This window comes from Pararge aegeria, chromosome 10 (assembly GCF_905163445.1).
Source record: "Pararge aegeria chromosome 10, ilParAegt1.1, whole genome shotgun sequence".
Lineage (NCBI taxonomy): Eukaryota > Metazoa > Arthropoda > Insecta > Lepidoptera > Nymphalidae > Pararge > Pararge aegeria.
In genome coordinates, this window is record NC_053189.1 from 4,721,018 (window position 1) to 4,741,185 (window position 20,168).

At 34.0% G+C, this 20,168-nt stretch overlaps 5 protein-coding genes across 5 annotated transcripts in view; 2 read left to right on the top strand and 3 right to left on the bottom strand.

The window, feature by feature from the left end:
• Window positions 1–20,168, bottom strand: part of LOC120626787 (C3 and PZP-like alpha-2-macroglobulin domain-containing protein 8) — a 315,655-nt gene that overhangs the window by 142,205 nt on the left and 153,282 nt on the right. The gene's annotated exons all lie outside the window — the stretch shown is intronic.
• On the top strand, window positions 5,686–7,988 carry LOC120626791. The gene is made up of 2 exons (XM_039894534.1): window positions 5,686–5,885; window positions 7,197–7,988. The coding sequence occupies exons 1-2, from the start codon at window positions 5,711–5,713 to the stop codon at window positions 7,973–7,975; spliced, it is 954 nt and encodes a 317-aa protein (XP_039750468.1). The 5' UTR covers window positions 5,686–5,710; the 3' UTR covers window positions 7,976–7,988.
• On the bottom strand, window positions 5,880–9,022 carry LOC120626788 (protein ANTAGONIST OF LIKE HETEROCHROMATIN PROTEIN 1-like). Its single transcript, XM_039894530.1, has 2 exons — window positions 8,616–9,022; window positions 5,880–6,918 (listed from the first exon to the last, which is right to left on the bottom strand). The coding sequence occupies exons 1-2, from the start codon at window positions 8,897–8,899 to the stop codon at window positions 6,000–6,002; spliced, it is 1,203 nt and encodes a 400-aa protein (XP_039750464.1). The 5' UTR covers window positions 8,900–9,022; the 3' UTR covers window positions 5,880–5,999.
• LOC120626789 (protein ANTAGONIST OF LIKE HETEROCHROMATIN PROTEIN 1-like) lies at window positions 10,618–13,754 on the top strand. The gene is made up of 2 exons (XM_039894531.1): window positions 10,618–11,023; window positions 12,721–13,754. Exons 1-2 carry the CDS (start codon window positions 10,740–10,742, stop codon window positions 13,637–13,639), a joined length of 1,203 nt encoding a protein of 400 aa, XP_039750465.1. The 5' UTR covers window positions 10,618–10,739; the 3' UTR covers window positions 13,640–13,754.
• On the bottom strand, window positions 11,651–13,953 carry LOC120626790. Its single transcript, XM_039894533.1, has 2 exons — window positions 13,754–13,953; window positions 11,651–12,442 (listed from the first exon to the last, which is right to left on the bottom strand). The coding sequence occupies exons 1-2, from the start codon at window positions 13,926–13,928 to the stop codon at window positions 11,664–11,666; spliced, it is 954 nt and encodes a 317-aa protein (XP_039750467.1). The 5' UTR covers window positions 13,929–13,953; the 3' UTR covers window positions 11,651–11,663.

A 20,168-nucleotide genomic window follows, 5' to 3' on the forward strand; every position in this document is an offset into this window, starting at 1 on the left:
TAAGCTCATCATCGTATTCTCAGCGCCATCTTAATACCCTGTTCTTATCAGTTCTTGTCGTATATTAATACGGGCTTAAGAATTTTCTTTTCTTCTTTGTAATTTGATAAAATATAATGGAAAATACAACCTTCAGGTTTATCTTAGTAAGCACTTAAAATTTATTTTCTTTGTTTATTTATTTTTTCTTTTCTAATGCAAGTTAACCCTTGTCTGCGTCTTACCTGATAGTAAGTGATTAGGGAGTATGGTAGTCATACCCCTAATCGGTTTCACTAAGTAAAGAAAATTTGAAGTGGACAGACGACATAATATCCGAACGATTATTGAACTCCCTACAAAGACCTATGCCGATCAGTAGACGTCAATCGGTTGAAGTGATGATGACAATATTAGAATAATATTAATAATAATAATAATAATACTAGCTTTATTATTCCTTACAAAGGTTTACATATTGTATTTAATGGATTCTAAATTTCCATAATTAAATTCTAAATACAACAAATGTTTAGGTTAGTAATTTTACTTAAAACTATATTAGATTTAATATTTGTTGTAAGGACCGCCTTCAGCGGTGAAAGTCTCTTCCATGAGTAGCCAGAACTTTCTGTCCATAGCTGCTCTTGCCCATGTTTTTTCTGCTACCTGTGTTATATCATCAGACCACCTTCTTAATGGTCGGCCCCTTCTGCGCTTAGAGTCTCGTGGGTACCAATTCGTAACTATGTATGACCACCGCTCGTCTTTATGATATGAGTATACGATTTTATATTCATCTACTTATAAAAAACTGACAATCGACAGGAAACGTACAGCACGAAACAAAACGGTGTAAAAGCATGGATAGCAAAGGATCATAAAAGTTTTCAACAAGAATTTTTTTTATAAAAAAAAAGCCATAGCTTTTAGTTGAATAAAGAAAACGAGTACTTTTATAAAAAGCGAAGACCTATGTAAAATGAAAACTTAATATTCGCATTATAAGAATGAAAAAAGTGTATTCTTTGTTATCCGTCGTCAGTCACAAGCGGTCGCCTATCAAAAATAATCCGACGTACTTAAAAAGAGAGGAATTTAGAGAAAAATCTTTTTAAAGGCACCAAATTCCAAATTGGCTGCTTATTATTCTCAGTGCGGAGGCGGGCGACATAAAATTTCCATGAACACAAAGCGACGATATACCACATAAAATTGTGTACGGATAAATAGGGATTCGCAAAAAAAAGTAGAAGTATCGATAATACGGGTTAATATATCGACACTGATTGAATAGGAAAGACTTTATAATTATTACAGTATAATATTATGTTATTTTTAATCAAATAATTCATTTTTTACATTAATTTATAAATTAAATAAAATTTATTTTCAGGTACAATATTACTCCGCGTAATTTGCTCTCGCTGACGCGTCTATAACAAAAATAACCTAAACACTAAAAAGCTCTCCTATATATAAAATTATATAAAATATTTTATGCCTTTTTTAAGTATTAATTACAACCAACACGACCTATAATAGTGGTTACACTGAATGTTATACGCGTAAGTATCAAATAAGTTGAAATACGTTATTTCTTTGTTTTTTCTTTTATAAAAGATGTTTTAAAAGTCTATTCTAAAATTTATATAAACAGAGATATTTGAATTCAGAATAATCGTTACATAATACTTCATACATTAAGTATGTATGAAAGCGAGGCGTGCTCACTTCATAGCATAACAAAGTGTCGATACTAAAATGTTATCGATACTTTTGCATGTCCCTACGAAACCTCTTGCATTGAAATCTGGGGAGATTGGCTTTGTTCGGACGTACAAACAACTACAGTACATTCAATGAAATTTTTCAGTACTGCAAAACCATTGGGCCGGGGAAAAAGTTTTCATATTTTCTGTTGAATAGTACGCAAATGATCCGGGCAAGTGCCATTTATAAGCGTACACGTACAGATTTTCATGCTCCTGGTCTCCTCATACAAATATTCATCTAAAGACCTTGCACGAATACATTTGCCATTGGGTTTTTGGGTATCCACATTTAAACATAGCAACAGAATCAGAATAGCATTTTTAAAGTTTAGAAAGTGGCTTAAATAAAAATAAAAATATGATAATACATATTACATCAATCAATTATGATAAATATAGAAGCCATAATTTGTAGTACAATTTGTCATTATAAAAGGGTATTACAAAAATCTTTAATTTATATTTAATAAAGGATATTTATATTTGAAAGGTTATAAGTATTATTTTAAATAAGTAGAAATGATAAGAGTTTTTATGCTTCATAGCGTGGCAAACAATCTAATTCTGGTGGTTGCTCTCACAAGATAGAAAAATTAATGTTAAATTTCAAATGTTAAAAAAGAGCTACTGCTGAGTTTCTTAACGGCTTCTGCTCGGTAGAGTCTGTTTTCCGAACCAGTGGTAGAGTCACTACAAATTGACAGACCTGCCATAAAAGTGCTTATGATTAGGCTAAGTCTACTTGAAATTAATTAATTTAGAACTTTCCGACAAAGTTGTTTTAGTAAAACCTAAAAAATTACGGAGCCCTGTTAATTTAAACTACAAGGTCACAATGTTCCAAAGCTAACAAACAATCTACAACCACTGTATTACCCAAAACTAATTTCAACTTCGCACCGCGCCCGTATAAATCATGAAAATTGTTTAGAAAGCAAACAAAACTTTCCATAACACGTCGATTAATATGATTTCCACAATATAACGTATATTTAGATTTTAATGAACTTTTAATTAATTTTAATACAAGGCTCTTTTGATTTTGCATATTAACTTTCATACCCTGGCGAAATAAAATAGACGTTTATAATTTTTGTAGAAGATCAAAGCAGACTTGATTTTTATTAAAAATTAAGTTTTAAATGGTAACTGCATTATGTGGCTAAAATTTTTGACTACGATTGACATTCTGCTAGATAAGGTTTTTCTTTTAAGATATTTTCTTTAGTCAGTCATAATATCGACCCATTACCGGCCCACTACAGGGGCACGGGTCCCATCCCATAATGTGAAGGGGTAAACGTCGTAGTCCACCACGGTGGCCCAGTGAGGGCTGGTGGTGGACTCCACACACCTTTGAGAACATTATGGAGAACTCTCAGGCATGCAGGTTTCCTCACGATGTTTTCCTTTGCCGTTGAAGCAAGTGATATTTTAATTGCTTTCTTTAGCAGTAGCAGATATGAAATCATTTTACGCAATCGTGTCTCGGAGAGAATGTTAAACCATCGGTTTCGGTTAGTGCCACAATTAACAAAAGACAGCCAACCGGTATTTTAATTTGAAAGCATATTGGCGCAGTGGGTAGCGACCCTGCTTTCAGAGTCCAAGGCCGTGGGTTCGATTCCCACAACTGGAATATGTTTGTGCAGGGCAGGCACCGGGCAAAGAAAGAAGTGTCGCTGCCCACTGCACAAGTCAACACTATACTATACACAATAGTCAGTTAAAGTAAAAGTACACAATTCTACCTAGAGGGATTTCTCTAAGTAGAATCTACCACAAAAGTCATTCTATTATATTCATAGCCCTCCTGTTATATAAAGAATCTTTTTTCTAAGAATGTGCTGTGTGTTTGTGGTACTTAGATTAAGCTCCATATATAAAAATATCAAACAAAATGTATTAATATATTAAATTCCTCTGACATCGACATAGTAAATAGAATCCAGTTAGAATCCTTTATTTATTTACTCGGTCGTATTCGATGAGCGTAACGTGTTCGACGAAGAACATTTCCCTTTACGGCGTTATATCTAATTTTTCCGTTCTATCTGGTGGAAGGCACAGCTGACATCGAGTGCACGGTTCGTTAGGCCCGCTGCAAAGCAAATCGAATCTTACAGCTAAATAAAATTAGCAATTTCTTTGCCACCGTAAATTGTTGTAGCTTAAATTGGACATATTAATTCGATAACTCCAAAAGTTAAGCACAATTGAAGAGCTTCAAGACCAAAGTTATCTTTTTGGTCGAAACGTTCTGGATTGTCCCGGTATTTTATTACTAGGTCGAACGGTTCAAACTGAACTGATGAAAAAGCTGACAACCATTGCGCGCTATGGTAAAAATATTATAAGAGTTCAAGGAGCTGCATAGCAAAAGGGGCAATAAAAAAGGGCATCCTTCGGAGTACCTACTAATAACTTGGAATGTCAAATCAAAAACATAAGTACGTAACGAAGCGTAGGATAGGGAGATGTAAGTCATTCTTTCTAATTATAGGATGATTATGAATGGTCATAAAACGGTTATACCTACTTGAAGTCATTATACATTTTTCAGGGCATGCACGGCTTTATCTACCAGGGGCGACATTTTTGGTGACCATAACTTTAAAGGCACGAAATTTCTTTTTGATATGCACCTGTCCTTTAGAGAACACGTATGGCCATCAGTGCTAGTTCTTGAATATGAACATAGGAATTATTAATAATTGCTCAAAATAAGTAGTTTAAGTTATGAGTGACCAATTCACAGACGCGAATCTGAAGGGCAATTACTTTAAGTTGTTTATTAAAAACTATGGATTACATTAGTCTTAAAGCAAAAATATCCATATAATTTTATGAGTGTTCTTACCTAAATTTGACGGGAATATCAATATAATATAGTTTTATCATTTTTTTGTATGCATATAAAAAAAAACGGAACTGATATGATTAGGACCGGCGTTTCTCCGGCAATCGCGGCCTGAACGCTAAGCTATGGCTCTCCTTCCACCGATGGCAAACTTAATGAGTCAGTTCGCGAATCATGTCGGTTTCGTTATTTTTATATGTATTTAAAAAAACTATAAAACCAAAAAACTAAGTTATCTATGTGTCGTGATAGACGAAAGTGAAACTGGTTTTAACTTCACTTTATGTTAGGATCCATGAATGCAATTTGATAATAATTTTTAAGTGTTTATATAATAGAAATTCATCATTACTATTTGCCTAACCGATGTAAATCCACTGCGGGAAATAACTTTATTGTAGGTTTACAATATGATAAGATAATGCATATCCTATTTACTTGTTGCAAGCCGAATAAAGCTAACGAGTCATGGTATAAAATTGTTCTTTAAATAGAGATGTAATTTTTGTTTTATCTGGTAGAAGGAGCAGCTGACATTGCCTTAACGGTTCGTTAGGCTCACTGAAACACTGCAGAGGAAATATCTTCTTCTTTTTGCCGAAATTAACATTTCCTAAATCTTAGAACTTATTAGCAGAATATATATGTCTTTGACAGCCTGATATTTTCTCTAATAATTTAAATGGTTAGTTCCCTTCCATTACATCTGTTACAACGTCATATTTTAGTACTGTCTAATGATATTAGAAATATTGTAAAGGAAACTGCAGAGGAAATATCTTAAATGAATTTAATTCATTTAATTTTTGGATTTTACGTAGTATTACAGTGTTAATATGATAAAAGTTCTACTAAGGGCGCTTTTAGTGTCACGCGGATTTGCTCACGCACGCGGGATTGGACCGCATGCGTAGCATCCGCAAAGAACAATTTCATATAGGTATCTATTGTAAAGCGTGATAAACGCACGCGGGACGCGGGGCGCTGTGCGGGGCGTCACCCCGGTGCGGGGTATCCGCATGCGTAAGCGCTGCCTACAACTTCAGTGCCCATTTTAGAGTCGAGCGGGGCGCACGCGCCGTATTGTACTACCGAAATGAAAATCGATACAGAACGAGTAATCATTGAAGTTCATCTGCGGCCCGTTTTGTGGGATAAACGCAATGAATTATACAAAAACAGGGACGCGAGGGAGGCTGCATGGAGAGATATTTTGAAGGAATTGGCACCTAACTACGAAAATTTGAGCGAAGAGGAAAGAAAAGAGGCGGGTATGTGTTTGGTTCATTATTTTATTTATACAAGCATCATTACTTTATTAATATAAGCATAATTATTTAATTCACAAATAACATCAAAAACCTTCTAAAACCTTTTGAGTTTAGTTAATTAATTATATATCGGTGTTGCCAGGAGACTTTTCCTTCATTGATAAAGTAATCTGCAAATATATCTCTGATATTACTTGCCGACGTATTACTACTTTCAGTCTGCTGCCTGGGTAGTGGTCCCGTAAAACCATTTGTGACAAATGTATGGCTGACCTTGTAGCCATCCCGTTTCCTTATGAAATTGTGAAGTACACATGCCGTCTTGACTATTAATTGTGCTAGATCTAACTTGACATTCATGGATCTGTGAAATATTCTAAATTTATTTGACATAATTCCAAAAGTGCATTCTATGTACCTTCTAGCTCTGGACAGACGGTAATTAAATATTTTCTTTTTGTAAGGTAAATTATCACGAGCATAAGGCCGCATCACATGTGATGATAAACCAAATGCCTCGTCTCCCACTATCACGAACGGCAACTTTGCTCTTACACTAGATGGATAAGCTACTTCGGGGCAAATAATAGGCAACTCTTGCGGGTCAGGGATACCCAACGTGTTACTTTCCAGTTTCGTATACAATTGACTCCTTCTAAAGATGGTTGAATCGGCGTTGCTTCCACTGGTACCGACATTAATATATGTAAAATTATAATCAGCATCACACATTGCGAGGAGCACTACAGAATAATATTTCTTATAATTAAAATATAGTGATCCACTGTGCGGCGGCCGAATCACTCTTATATGTTTTCCATCAATTGCACCCAAGCAATTAGGAAAATTTGTATATGTGAGAAATCCCTCTGCGATTTCTTTCCATTTGATCCCATTAAGCTGTGGAATACATTCAGACTTTAGTTCAATCCATATTATGTAACAAACTTGTCTTACTATTTCGCTAATTGTTGCAATTCCAATCACATAGGAATAGTGTAGATCAGTGAATGTATTACCAGTTGCCAAATATCTGAAAACAAAAACAATATATTAATAATATGATAACATAATATATTAATAATGCTGACATCAGACATAAGACAGCATGCACCGCTCGAATTTTACTTCAGAAGAAAAATAAATACCCTTAAGGTGAAAGGGCACGGAAGTAGCTAGCGCTAGAAGTTTTTAATTCGTTTTAACTACAGTACTATAGCTACGTTAGATTTTATTGGTACTGGTTTTGGGTAACTTGATCTGAAACTGTGTGTACTTTTGCCACTTACTTATTATATTTTGTCATTTCAGACAAGAAAATACAACAACGCTGGCGAACAGCAAGGGACACTTACCAGAAAGACAAGATATCTGAAAAAAATCAGCCATCCGGCTCTGGGAGTAAGAAGAAGAAGAAGAAATATTCTTACTATGACATTTTGACTTTCTTAGACAGTACAACGGAAACTGCTGGAGAAGAGTCACTCTGTGAAGAAATGTCTGAACAAAGTAATTTAGAAACACCTAATGAGTCCACGCAACCAGATACTTCACGTCAAGAAAGTTCTCACCCAACATCAAAACAAAAACAAGTAAAATCTAAAAAGCAAGCACCATCTGAATTTGAGGCACAGTTATTAGAATGCTTAAAGTCTAATCAACTGGAGCTAGAAAGTGAGGATTTGGCTTTCTTTCAGTCTCTGCAGCCTTCATTAAAAAGATTCACTAGATATCAAAAACTAATGTTCAGAACAAAAGTGTTAAATATAGTTATGGAAATGGAAAGTCAAACACAACCTGCATACTACAGTCCCATACCTACAACAAGTTCTAGTGGTTTTACTGAGCTTGACAGTTTGTCACCGATAAATCAAGATTACCAAACCAATAGTATAATCCAGGATACTTCGAGTCTTAACGACAATGCTATTAGTTCTGCTGCAGTGAATGACAATGAAACTCTTATTTCGACTGAAAGCGGCCTGTTTAATATCACGTCTTATGACGTAATTTATACCCCAGCAACAACATCATCTACAGGCGAAAGTAATGTCAACGCTCAGGATACAAATTTACAAAGAAATGAATGATGTAAAATTTGATTTTTTAATTTATGAATAAAACTCTTTTTATTAAAATGAGTACGATTAACTTTTTTTCTCCAGTTTCTCTCTAATTGTTTGTTTAGTCATATGAGTGCGGTTGTACACACGGCACAGATCAAGTTACTCAAATCCAGTATAAGCGGGACTCCGACGGGTTACCTAAGTATGATAATACGCAAGGCGCGAGTTCCATTTATGCTGGTTTTGGGTAACTTGATCTGTGGCCATGTGTACTTTATCAGATAAAAAAAAGGATTGTGTATGTAGGTTGAACGTACCAATCCCAAACCAATTAAGGACTTTTTTTGACTTTAAATTACTGTCATGTGCAAACCTATAACTTTTATCTATATTATAATAAGTAGCGTGTGATGAAAGGTAGGAATGATTCCACTTTAATGGCGACATTTTATGAGTGAAATAATCTTATTTAATGAAATTTCAACATGAAATTGAATGAAATTATGAACAATGAAATTTCAGAGTACATGACAAAATTTTTTTTTTGCACATGTAAATTTACACATGACAGTAATTTGAAGTCAAAAAACGTTTATCCTACCTGTTCAAATCCCTTTCCACTAAATCATAGCAGGAAATTAAATATTTAAAATTTAAAACTTACCTTAATGTAATAGCGAGCCTCTCAATCGGTTGTATTGTAATCCTTCGTAAACTGCTTTTTTGTAGCTTATTCTCAATTTTACACAACAGTTCATCAAAAGAACGAATGGACATTCGAAAGTAATTTTTAAATTTACGTTCATTATTTTGTAGTTTTCCAAAGCGTGTAACAAACGCCCCAGCAAGAAGCCTATTTTCAAGAAAGGGATCAACATGTACTCTTGTCTTCTTGTTTCGTCGTTTGTAAAGTATGTAAGCGACACATATTCTTCTGACATTGATCATTTTTGAACACGTCTATACCGTTACGCAGCCCGTAGAAAACTGAAACTCATGCTGCGTATGATCCGCAGCGTGAAATTTTACGCATGCGGTCCAATCCCGCGTGCGTGAGCAAATCCGCGTGACACTAAAAGCGCCCTAAGTCAAATGTTACCTGCTTTTTTTGAAAATTGAAGTGTCGCTGGTTTTATCTTATATAACGTCATGATAAATTAAACATTGCGGGCATGACAATCAAAAATGCATAGAGCAATGATCCAAAAATCAAATGAAACAAAATAGTATGTACCATGCACGTTTAATATGGAATAACCAGGATTTTGTTAAAGACCGACTTCTACTCAAAAATGTCAGCCTTATCTAATTAAAATTTTTCAATACTATATTTTTATAATACTTATCAACATCGATACAAAAAGAAATATTAAAAGTAATGTCCCTTTTTTACAGTTTTAATGATAATGTTAACCAAGTTTTCTAATAAAGCAATCGTCTAAAGATGGCTCGCTTAAAATTGATGATTCGTTAAAGGGCTTCCGAGTAAACGATGTTTATCAAAGCTCCTCGATCAGTTGATCGGATTTCAAATCATGATTCATTGGGCGATACGGTGCCTTTGAAAGGAACTGCCTAAAGCTTTGAGCTATTAGCACTTTGATTCTGTTCACGGATTTGCTAAATGGTTCACATTAATTCTAGTTGGTATTTATCTTCATTACAGTTGGTATTTGGTTAGGATCTCATTACTATGTACAATAACTAGTATTATAAATGCGAAAGTGTAATACGCCTCAACTAAGCAACTAATTAAGATTTTTGGCATAGAGTTGGTTAAAAGGACGGAGGCTACCTTTTTTTGTCAGGAAAACGAATGGTTCCCATGGGATTTGTAAAAAAACCACGACAAACGCGGTCAAAAAACGCCGTCAGCTAGTATATATTAATTGGTGGATTCTAAAATCAATAGATATTTTCATTTGTGATGTGATCACTCCGAGAGGCTTCGAAGCACAAAAATTAACTAAATTAACCCTAAATTAACCTACTCCTAAATTAACTACATACGAGTTTGCTATCACTTAGCACTCTCCATCGAAAGTTAAGTGACTCTGAGCGTTCTTATGTTTCCCATAGTTAGCGACCACGTTTTAGAATCGTAAGGCAACACGGTCGTAGTCTTTGAACTTCAGGAATTGGATTCGAAGATTCACCTCTTTCTCGAAATTGGACCTACCTAACTGTATCATGTGTCCTAGGTTTTTATAAAACTACTACGGGTTGGTAATTGCAGTAGATTATAGTAGTATCACAAAAGACGCTACTAATCGTTCTCCATTATATTTCTTTAGTCACCTTGTACGACGCCCGCAGGAGATCGCAAACTTTATGTAAGGCATGTGTGTCCTAAATTAACTACAAACGAGTATGCTATCTTTTACTCTTGCATGCAACTATTAATATTATTTTAACATTCCTTTCAATAGCCATCTCAGAAAAACAATGTTTGTACCCGATAGTTTTGAATCCTTGCTATATTAAAAGTTGGACTTATATAGATTGACGGTAAATCATTGCTTTTATTTTTTATTTTTTTTGAAAGAGTTAAAATTACGTTACATATTCCAAAAATCCGATCACTCATCTGGAAATTAATCACTCATGATAACATATTACATTAATTAGGTTTTAATGTTCTTTAACTCTTAAGGGCGCTTTTAGTGTCACGCGGATTTGCTCACGCACGCGGGATTGGACCGCATGCGTAAAATTTCACGCTGCGGATCATACGCAGCATGAGTTTCAGTTTTCTACGGGCTGCGTAACGGTATAGACGTGTTCAAAAATGATCAATGTCAGAAGAATATGTGTCGCTTACATACTTTACAAACGACGAAACAAGAAGACAAGAGTACATGTTGATCCCTTTCTTGAAAATAGGCTTCTTGCTGGGGCGTTTGTTACACGCTTTGGAAAACTACAAAATAATGAACGTAAATTTAAAAATTACTTTCGAATGTCCATTCGTTCTTTTGATGAACTGTTGTGTAAAATTGAGAATAAGCTACAAAAAAGCAGTTTACGAAGGATTACAATACAACCGATTGAGAGGCTCGCTATTACATTAAGGTAAGTTTTAAATTTTAAATATTTAATTTCCTGCTATGATTTAGTGGAAAGGGATTTGAACAGGTAGGATAAACGTTTTTTGACTTCAAATTACTGTCATGTGTAAATTTACATGTGCAAAAAAAAAATTTTGTCATGTACTCTGAAATTTCATTGTTCATAATTTCATTCAATTTCATGTTGAAATTTCATTAAATAAGATTATTTCACTCATAAAATGTCGCCATTAAAGTGGAATCATTCCTACCTTTCATCACACGCTACTTATTATAATATAGATAAAAGTTATAGGTTTGCACATGACAGTAATTTAAAGTCAAAAAAAGTCCTTAATTGGTTTGGGATTGGTACGTTCAACCTACATACACAATCCTTTTTTTTATCTGATAAAGTACACATGGCCACAGATCAAGTTACCCAAAACCAGCATAAATGGAACTCGCGCCTTGCGTATTATCATACTTAGGTAACCCGTCGGAGTCCCGCTTATACTGGATTTGAGTAACTTGATCTGTGCCGTGTGTACAACCGCACTCATATGACTAAACAAACAATTAGAGAGAAACTGGAGAAAAAAAGTTAATCGTACTCATTTTAATAAAAAGAGTTTTATTCATAAATTAAAAAATCAAATTTTACATCATTCATTTCTTTGTAAATTTGTATCCTGAGCGTTGACATTACTTTCGCCTGTAGATGATGTTGTTGCTGGGGTATAAATTACGTCATAAGACGTGATATTAAACAGGCCGCTTTCAGTCGAAATAAGAGTTTCATTGTCATTCACTGCAGCAGAACTAATAGCATTGTCGTTAAGACTCGAAGTATCCTGGATTATACTATTGGTTTGGTAATCTTGATTTATCGGTGACAAACTGTCAAGCTCAGTAAAACCACTAGAACTTGTTGTAGGTATGGGACTGTAGTATGCAGGTTGTGTTTGACTTTCCATTTCCATAACTATATTTAACACTTTTGTTCTGAACATTAGTTTTTGATATCTAGTGAATCTTTTTAATGAAGGCTGCAGAGACTGAAAGAAAGCCAAATCCTCACTTTCTAGCTCCAGTTGATTAGACTTTAAGCATTCTAATAACTGTGCCTCAAATTCAGATGGTGCTTGCTTTTTAGATTTTACTTGTTTTTGTTTTGATGTTGGGTGAGAACTTTCTTGACGTGAAGTATCTGGTTGCGTGGACTCATTAGGTGTTTCTAAATTACTTTGTTCAGACATTTCTTCACAGAGTGACTCTTCTCCAGCAGTTTCCGTTGTACTGTCTAAGAAAGTCAAAATGTCATAGTAAGAATATTTCTTCTTCTTCTTCTTACTCCCAGAGCCGGATGGCTGATTTTTTTCAGATATCTTGTCTTTCTGGTAAGTGTCCCTTGCTGTTCGCCAGCGTTGTTGTATTTTCTTGTCTGAAATGACAAAATATAATAAGTAAGTGGCAAAAGTACACACAGTTTCAGATCAAGTTACCCAAAACCAGTACCAATAAAATCTAACGTAGCTATAGTACTGTAGTTAAAACGAATTAAAAACTTCTAGCGCTAGCTACTTCCGTGCCCTTTCACCTTAAGGGTATTTATTTTTCTTCTGAAGTAAAATTCGAGCGGTGCATGCTGTCTTATGTCTGATGTCAGCATTATTAATATATTATGTTATCATATTATTAATATATTGTTTTTGTTTTCAGATATTTGGCAACTGGTAATACATTCACTGATCTACACTATTCCTATGTGATTGGAATTGCAACAATTAGCGAAATAGTAAGACAAGTTTGTTACATAATATGGATTGAACTAAAGTCTGAATGTATTCCACAGCTTAATGGGATCAAATGGAAAGAAATCGCAGAGGGATTTCTCACATATACAAATTTTCCTAATTGCTTGGGTGCAATTGATGGAAAACATATAAGAGTGATTCGGCCGCCGCACAGTGGATCACTATATTTTAATTATAAGAAATATTATTCTGTAGTGCTCCTCGCAATGTGTGATGCTGATTATAATTTTACATATATTAATGTCGGTACCAGTGGAAGCAACGCCGATTCAACCATCTTTAGAAGGAGTCAATTGTATACGAAACTGGAAAGTAACACGTTGGGTATCCCTGACCCGCAAGAGTTGCCTATTATTTGCCCCGAAGTAGCTTATCCATCTAGTGTAAGAGCAAAGTTGCCGTTCGTGATAGTGGGAGACGAGGCATTTGGTTTATCATCACATGTGATGCGGCCTTATGCTCGTGATAATTTACCTTACAAAAAGAAAATATTTAATTACCGTCTGTCCAGAGCTAGAAGGTACATAGAATGCACTTTTGGAATTATGTCAAATAAATTTAGAATATTTCACAGATCCATGAATGTCAAGTTAGATCTAGCACAATTAATAGTCAAGACGGCATGTGTACTTCACAATTTCATAAGGAAACGGGATGGCTACAAGGTCAGCCATACATTTGTCACAAATGGTTTTACGGGACCACTACCCAGGCAGCAGACTGAAAGTAGTAATACGTCGGCAAGTAATATCAGAGATATATTTGCAGATTACTTTATCAATGAAGGAAAAGTCTCCTGGCAACACCGATATATAATTAATTAACTAAACTCAAAAGGTTTTAGAAGGTTTTTGATGTTATTTGTGAATTAAATAATTATGCTTATATTAATAAAGTAATGATGCTTGTATAAATAAAATAATGAACCAAACACATACCCGCCTCTTTTCTTTCCTCTTCGCTCAAATTTTCGTAGTTAGGTGCCAATTCCTTCAAAATATCTCTCCATGCAGCCTCCCTCGCGTCCCTGTTTTTGTATAATTCATTGCGTTTATCCCACAAAACGGGCCGCAGATGAACTTCAATGATTACTCGTTCTGTATCGATTTTCATTTCGGTAGTACAATACGGCGCGTGCGCCCCGCTCGACTCTAAAATGGGCACTGAAGTTGTAGGCAGCGCTTACGCATGCGGATACCCCGCACCGGGGTGACGCCCCGCACAGCGCCCCGCGTCCCGCGTGCGTTTATCACGCTTTACAATAGATACCTATATGAAATTGTTCTTTGCGGATGCTACGCATGCGGTCCAATCCCGCGTGCGTGAGCAAATCCGCGTGACACTAAAAGCGCCCTAAAACCACCAATTTCTGGAAAAATTATATCATGTTCTCTAGTTTATTTGTAAATCTACGGTTTTGACAGCCATTGAAAGCTCGCAGTGGTAAAATAAACAAATCCAAATTAATACCACTTACAGAACCAAATCAAACGGCTAGGAGTTAATGATGTTTATCGTTTTACCCCGGGATTGATTGGATTTCCAAAGGTTAAATTGAGTCATCGGATTCGGCTTTTGAAAATGCTTACCTTACCATACTATGCGATCTATTGATCGGTATTAAATCAAATTTTTATTTACTCTAAATTTAACTGAAATCGAATTGGTGCTAAAACCCGGCATTTTATAAGTAGGTATATATTATAAACATAATTAACACATTGAGATTTTAAAGTCATTAAGTAATAACCTGAGAGTGATCTGATTGCCAAATGATTAAAGTGAAAGTAAGTACTTTTATCATTTGGCAATTTTATCTTTAAACCTTTACCTTATTATTAAACATTAAATTGCGTATGGTATTCAAAAGGGTCATTGTTGAAAATGTAAAAGAAAGCAGGAAAATTCTGGTCAAAAACCTGTAATATTAAACTTCATTAATTTATAAAAAAGACTGAAAAAAAAGAATGAACTCCTTTATGGATATCAATTATTTCCCAGTAGGGTAAAATAAGAACAAATCTATGTTAAAATTTCGTGTTACCTTAGTTATAATAGTCCGGCATAACCGTTTGATATTCACCATCACGAGAATCTATATGTATTTTGAAAGTAAGACCTGCACCTTACATTTGAGTAGTATCAGATGGCTGTGTATTATTAATTTTCTTTTGTATCATTTCTTTCATTACCAGTGGGTGCTCATGATACAACTAGCATCTAACCATGTTTATTTTATCAAACCATGTTTTTTTTTAACAGAAATAACTTTATTGTAAAAATAAAAAAGATATTTCCTTTTCACAGCAGTATTCTTAGAGCTGCCAATTGATTTTCGCTTAAAAATTCTAATACAAAATGATTATTGGCACAAAAATCATCTGGTTTTTCATCTTCTGATTTACGTATAACATTAGAATTTAACGGCTCAAAGTAAATGATGTTTATCGAACCACCTATCTGTTATTTGAATTCGAAATCATGATTCGATTGCTATTGAAAGGAACTGCCTCGCTTTGAGCTATTTTATACTTTGATTTGGAGAAAATTACACCTCCTTGATATCCTTTGACGAACTTGCAACATACATTTCAATTTGCAAACGCGATCAGAGTTCAAATTAAAATTATTGCATTCATGCTCGTTTAATATTGTTAGAAATTCGTTAATTTCTATTCGTCTAATGGAACTAATAACTGTCGCAGATTCTGATACAAATATATAAATTCAATATGTTTATAAAAAAAATCAGAACCAGCAGGATATTATGTATCTACATTAAAAAATACTGTTATGACCTTCTAGCGTTAGTGGCAGCTCTGGCAACAAACTAGTACCAGTACAACCAACCTCTATTCTTCTTAAGAATCTCAACATTCATTGGCTTATCTAAGATTTTACTTGAACATCTTTACGAGTATCTTAAATACTGCTTTCTTAATAGAATGTATTTATATGTAATAATTTTTGTATTTCTTATTCACTCCGTCTGAAGGTTGTCTGGGAGGACGTTTTACGTTTTTTTAGGACAAAGCAGTCTATTGTCTTTCTTTTCGCAATAATAATTTTCATTGTACTTAAGTATAGGCAGGTTGTTATTGTTTCATTACCGACATCTTATTTTATCTATTAAGATAGTTTGGTTTTAATAAGATAGTTTGCTTTTAATAAGATATTTCAAAAAATAAAAATTTTATTCGTTTTGTATTTTTATTATTCATAGACAGGCGAGAACTGAAAGAAGAAATAGTCATGTCGTGTAAAGCGTCAGTATGGCCGTAAAATATGATTTACTTTTATTCAAATTCAAATTTAAAATTTCTTTATTCATGTAGGCCTATCACAGGTACTTATGAAGCGTTCATACATATTTGTTTACATAATTGTAACGGGATGGTGATAACTTCGTTCGCCAACTTAAATCTAAAGCTACGAGGGTTCCAAACGCGCCCTTGTCTAAGAAGAGCCCACAACAAACTTAGCCGGGTAAATTTATTTATTTGTTATCACCATCTTCCAGTAAATTTAAATTAAGCTATGAAGCTAGAGCAATTCACACCCAAGCTTTTTTATCGTTTAAATAATCCTTAATGTTATAATAGGATTTTTCTGTAAGCTTACGTTTTATATAAACTTTGAACTTATTGAGAGACAACTCAAAGATTTCATTTGGTAATTTGTTATAGAATAATATACAATTGCCCTTGAATGAATTTGCAATTTTGTGTAGCCTAGTAAACTGCACAACGAGTTTATTTTTGCTTCTAATATTAATATTGTTACAGTGCATTTTCTTTTTAAATTTTGATATATTTTTATGGACATAAATTAAATTTTCATATATGTACTGACTATGCACAGTCTATTGAATCTAATATCCAGATTATGTCAATTAAGCTCTGGCTCGTTTGAAAAATTGTTAAAATACGATTTAATTATCAGAAAGAACTTGCTCTTGGAGATTCAAAGTTGTAATTATTTAAGAATACGCTGAAGATCTACTAAGAAAATGAAAAATTGAGTTATTTTTACAATTTTTATTAGGCGTTTTTACCTACACTTGGAGGAATTATCAATTTCATTAATTTAAAGTGCATATGAAAATTAAAAATTTCGGTACCGGCGAGATTCGAACCTGCGACTCTGGCAATCATGGTCTGGGTGCTTTAACCTATTAAGCTACGGCTCAACAATCGTAGTTTTATGCATTTAAAATTTTTAAAATTAATTATTCCTCCAATGGTAGGTAAAACATTAATAAAAATAAAAAAAAGAAATGTGAAATCTCTTGTTTCAAACGTGTCTCATTGTAATATAAACATTTAAAAAAGTAGATCTAAACTGCAATGTTATCTACTAGATGGTGCTACAGTCGCTATAAAAGGGCATATACTAATTTTGGCATTGACGGTAGGCGAGCCGTAGCTTAATTGCTTAAAGCGTTCAGGCCGCGATTGCCAGAGAGTCTCAAGTTCTAACTTGTCGGTTCCGTAAATAATTATATGCATTATAATTTTTTTAAATTTTATTCAGTTATTTTGTTATTCATTATAAAAAAATGTTGCTTAATCGAACTGGAAAATTGCTCCATATACATCAATGGTAGTAAAAATAATATATGCTAGTACACCAGTCTACCAGAATGTATTTGTGTGTAATAATTTTTGTTTTTCTTTTTCCCTCCGTCTGAAGGTTGTCTTAGATGTTGCTTTACACTTTTTTTGGATTAAGCCTATTCTCTTGAAAAAAGAGATTTTTGTCATTGTATTTAAGTGGAGGTATACTTAAATACTAGGCTGATAGTATTTAATTTCATCAATGACCTCTAATTTCATCTTATAAGATATTATTTTTCTTGTTATAAGATTTTTAAAATAAAAAAAATATATTCGATTTGTAATTGTTGAATAGAAGGGATAAAACTGTAACAAGAAAAAAACATTTGGGTACAGCGTGAGTATGAAAATATGATTATTCATATTAAAATCTTCATTGTAATACCCAGACTATATCAATAAGTTCTTGCTATTGGACATTAAAATCGAGCAGTAATTATTTACAAATATTAATATGTAAGATATATAACGTATATTAAGAAAATAACTAAGAATTAAGTTATTTTGTTATTCTTAGAATAAAAAATGTGCTGCAACTGGTCGACCCTATTAATACTTGTGAGTATGATTCGTAAATGTTTTTGCATAATTTTTAATATTTGATATTATGAGTCAATATGGAGTTTGTTTGTGTCAATATGGAGGGTATATTACTTTATGGCAAAGGTGATCTTGGTAAATTTAATCAGTATAATTTTTGGTTCATTATAATGTAGCATAATATCATTGGTATTGAAGTGTGTTTTGATATATTTCTAGAATCCTGTCACAAGATGCAACGTTAAAATATTTTAATATTTTACTGTCAGCAGTACCTGTAATATGCAGCATATTCTCATGACAACGTATTTTCATGCTCACATATTCCTTCAAAGGATTCTTCTTTGGAAGTTTCACATATTGTAGAAGTAAGCTAACATTTATATGTAAAGATATGGCACTTCAAATATTTAGCTGGCGCTCTTGCTTTCGTAGAAATACCAGAGCAACCTATACCAGCTGGTTTTGTTTATAATACTGCTTAATATAGCTCAATTTCAGTAAGTCCTATCTACAAAGGTTGCCTGTAAGAGATTGCTTGCAGCAATAAGGCCGCCTTTGCATATCTACATTGTGTACTGTATACTCCTTACTGTTTCTTTTCCTGTATGTTATACGTGCAATAAAGTGTTTCTTCTTCTTCAATTTTTTTGGGATTACAGATAGATAGTGGACTCTTGTTTTTAAAATGGCGAGATAGATATAAACCTTAGAGCTATTACACTGGTTTAATGTGAAACGCAGAAATATCCCACATATTACTGTATAAAAACCATAGTTTTAGACCAAACAACACTGCGATGGCCGTTAAATTTGTACTCATATTGAAAGTGGGAAATTGAATTTGTTTGTTACTTATGTTCAGCGCATCTACTTCACCAATGTTGATGAAATTTGTCAAAAAGATCAACCTGTTCTAATCCTGTCAATTGTACCTAATCTAAAAAAAAATTATGGATACATTTTTCTGTATGCTAATTCCCTTGAGCAAGGATTGAAAATTACTCTACATACATCAATGGTTGTAAAAATAATATAAGCTAATACACCAGTCTACGTTGAAGGAATTTTTGAAATAAAACAAGAAGATAGCGACAAGACTCCAGTGACAAAGGATTTTAAACCCACAAAGCTCCGAGGTACCCTAATAAAACTTCTAACGCGGTTCCTTCATGAATACAAGAGTGGGTGAAGTTTCCTAGACAACTGAACGCGTTTATGAGACTCGGTGATATCGTAATAGAACATGGTACAAGACATACTAAAATAGAAAATGAAGTTAAGATCGAGTTTAAAAACAAAGCCTAATATATTCTTGGGAGAGTTAATTAAGTCAGTTTATTGTTTATACATTATGCACACAATTATAAGTTAAGCTCCAAATATTATCACTGCTTATAAAAAATAATCAGGAGCGAAACCTTAAAGTGTTCTCTGAGGTACGGGAATGGATCAACGCAAATAACATATTACAGGGATGTGGTACCGAGAAATTCCAATTCCAAACCCAATACATGGCCCGACCTGGAAATCGAAATCAAGTTCCATAGAATACAAACAAATACACCTAAAAGACTTGAATCTATACAATAGAAACATAAACCAAAAACAAAAAACGAAGTGAAGTCGATAATACCGTATGCTATATAAAAGAAAAGTTGTCCATACAGTTCATATCCGAATGGAAAAAGTTTTGCATAGAAATTTTAAAATCAGAAGTTCTTGAATACCTATGCTTTATAAGAGATATATAAGCTCGAGAGTTCAATGCCGCGGGCCAATAACTTGCAATACGAGTAGGCAGCACCTTAGCACTGCAAGTTCTTACTAAAGGTCCCCATACACAGACGATCCAACGCAGCGACGATTGCAGACATATCGCACGATCCATCGCGTCAAAACTGACAACTACAGTCGATTCAGTATAACTTGTCCCCTTTGTAATAATTATATGGGACTATTTAAGACAGGGTACTAGTGAATGGACTATACACATGTGCGATTGGTCGCTGCAATCAATCGCTATGACTCGTTTGCCACAAGTCTTGGCATCACAGATAGCTTGTGCAAGTAACATGCCCCAGTAACTTATCCTCAAGTAGCTTACACAAGTAGCTTGTAGAACGCTGGTAGATTGATAGAGTTTGGACAACTTACGCAACTGTGCTTGCAAGAAGAAATGTGCCAGATTTCATAC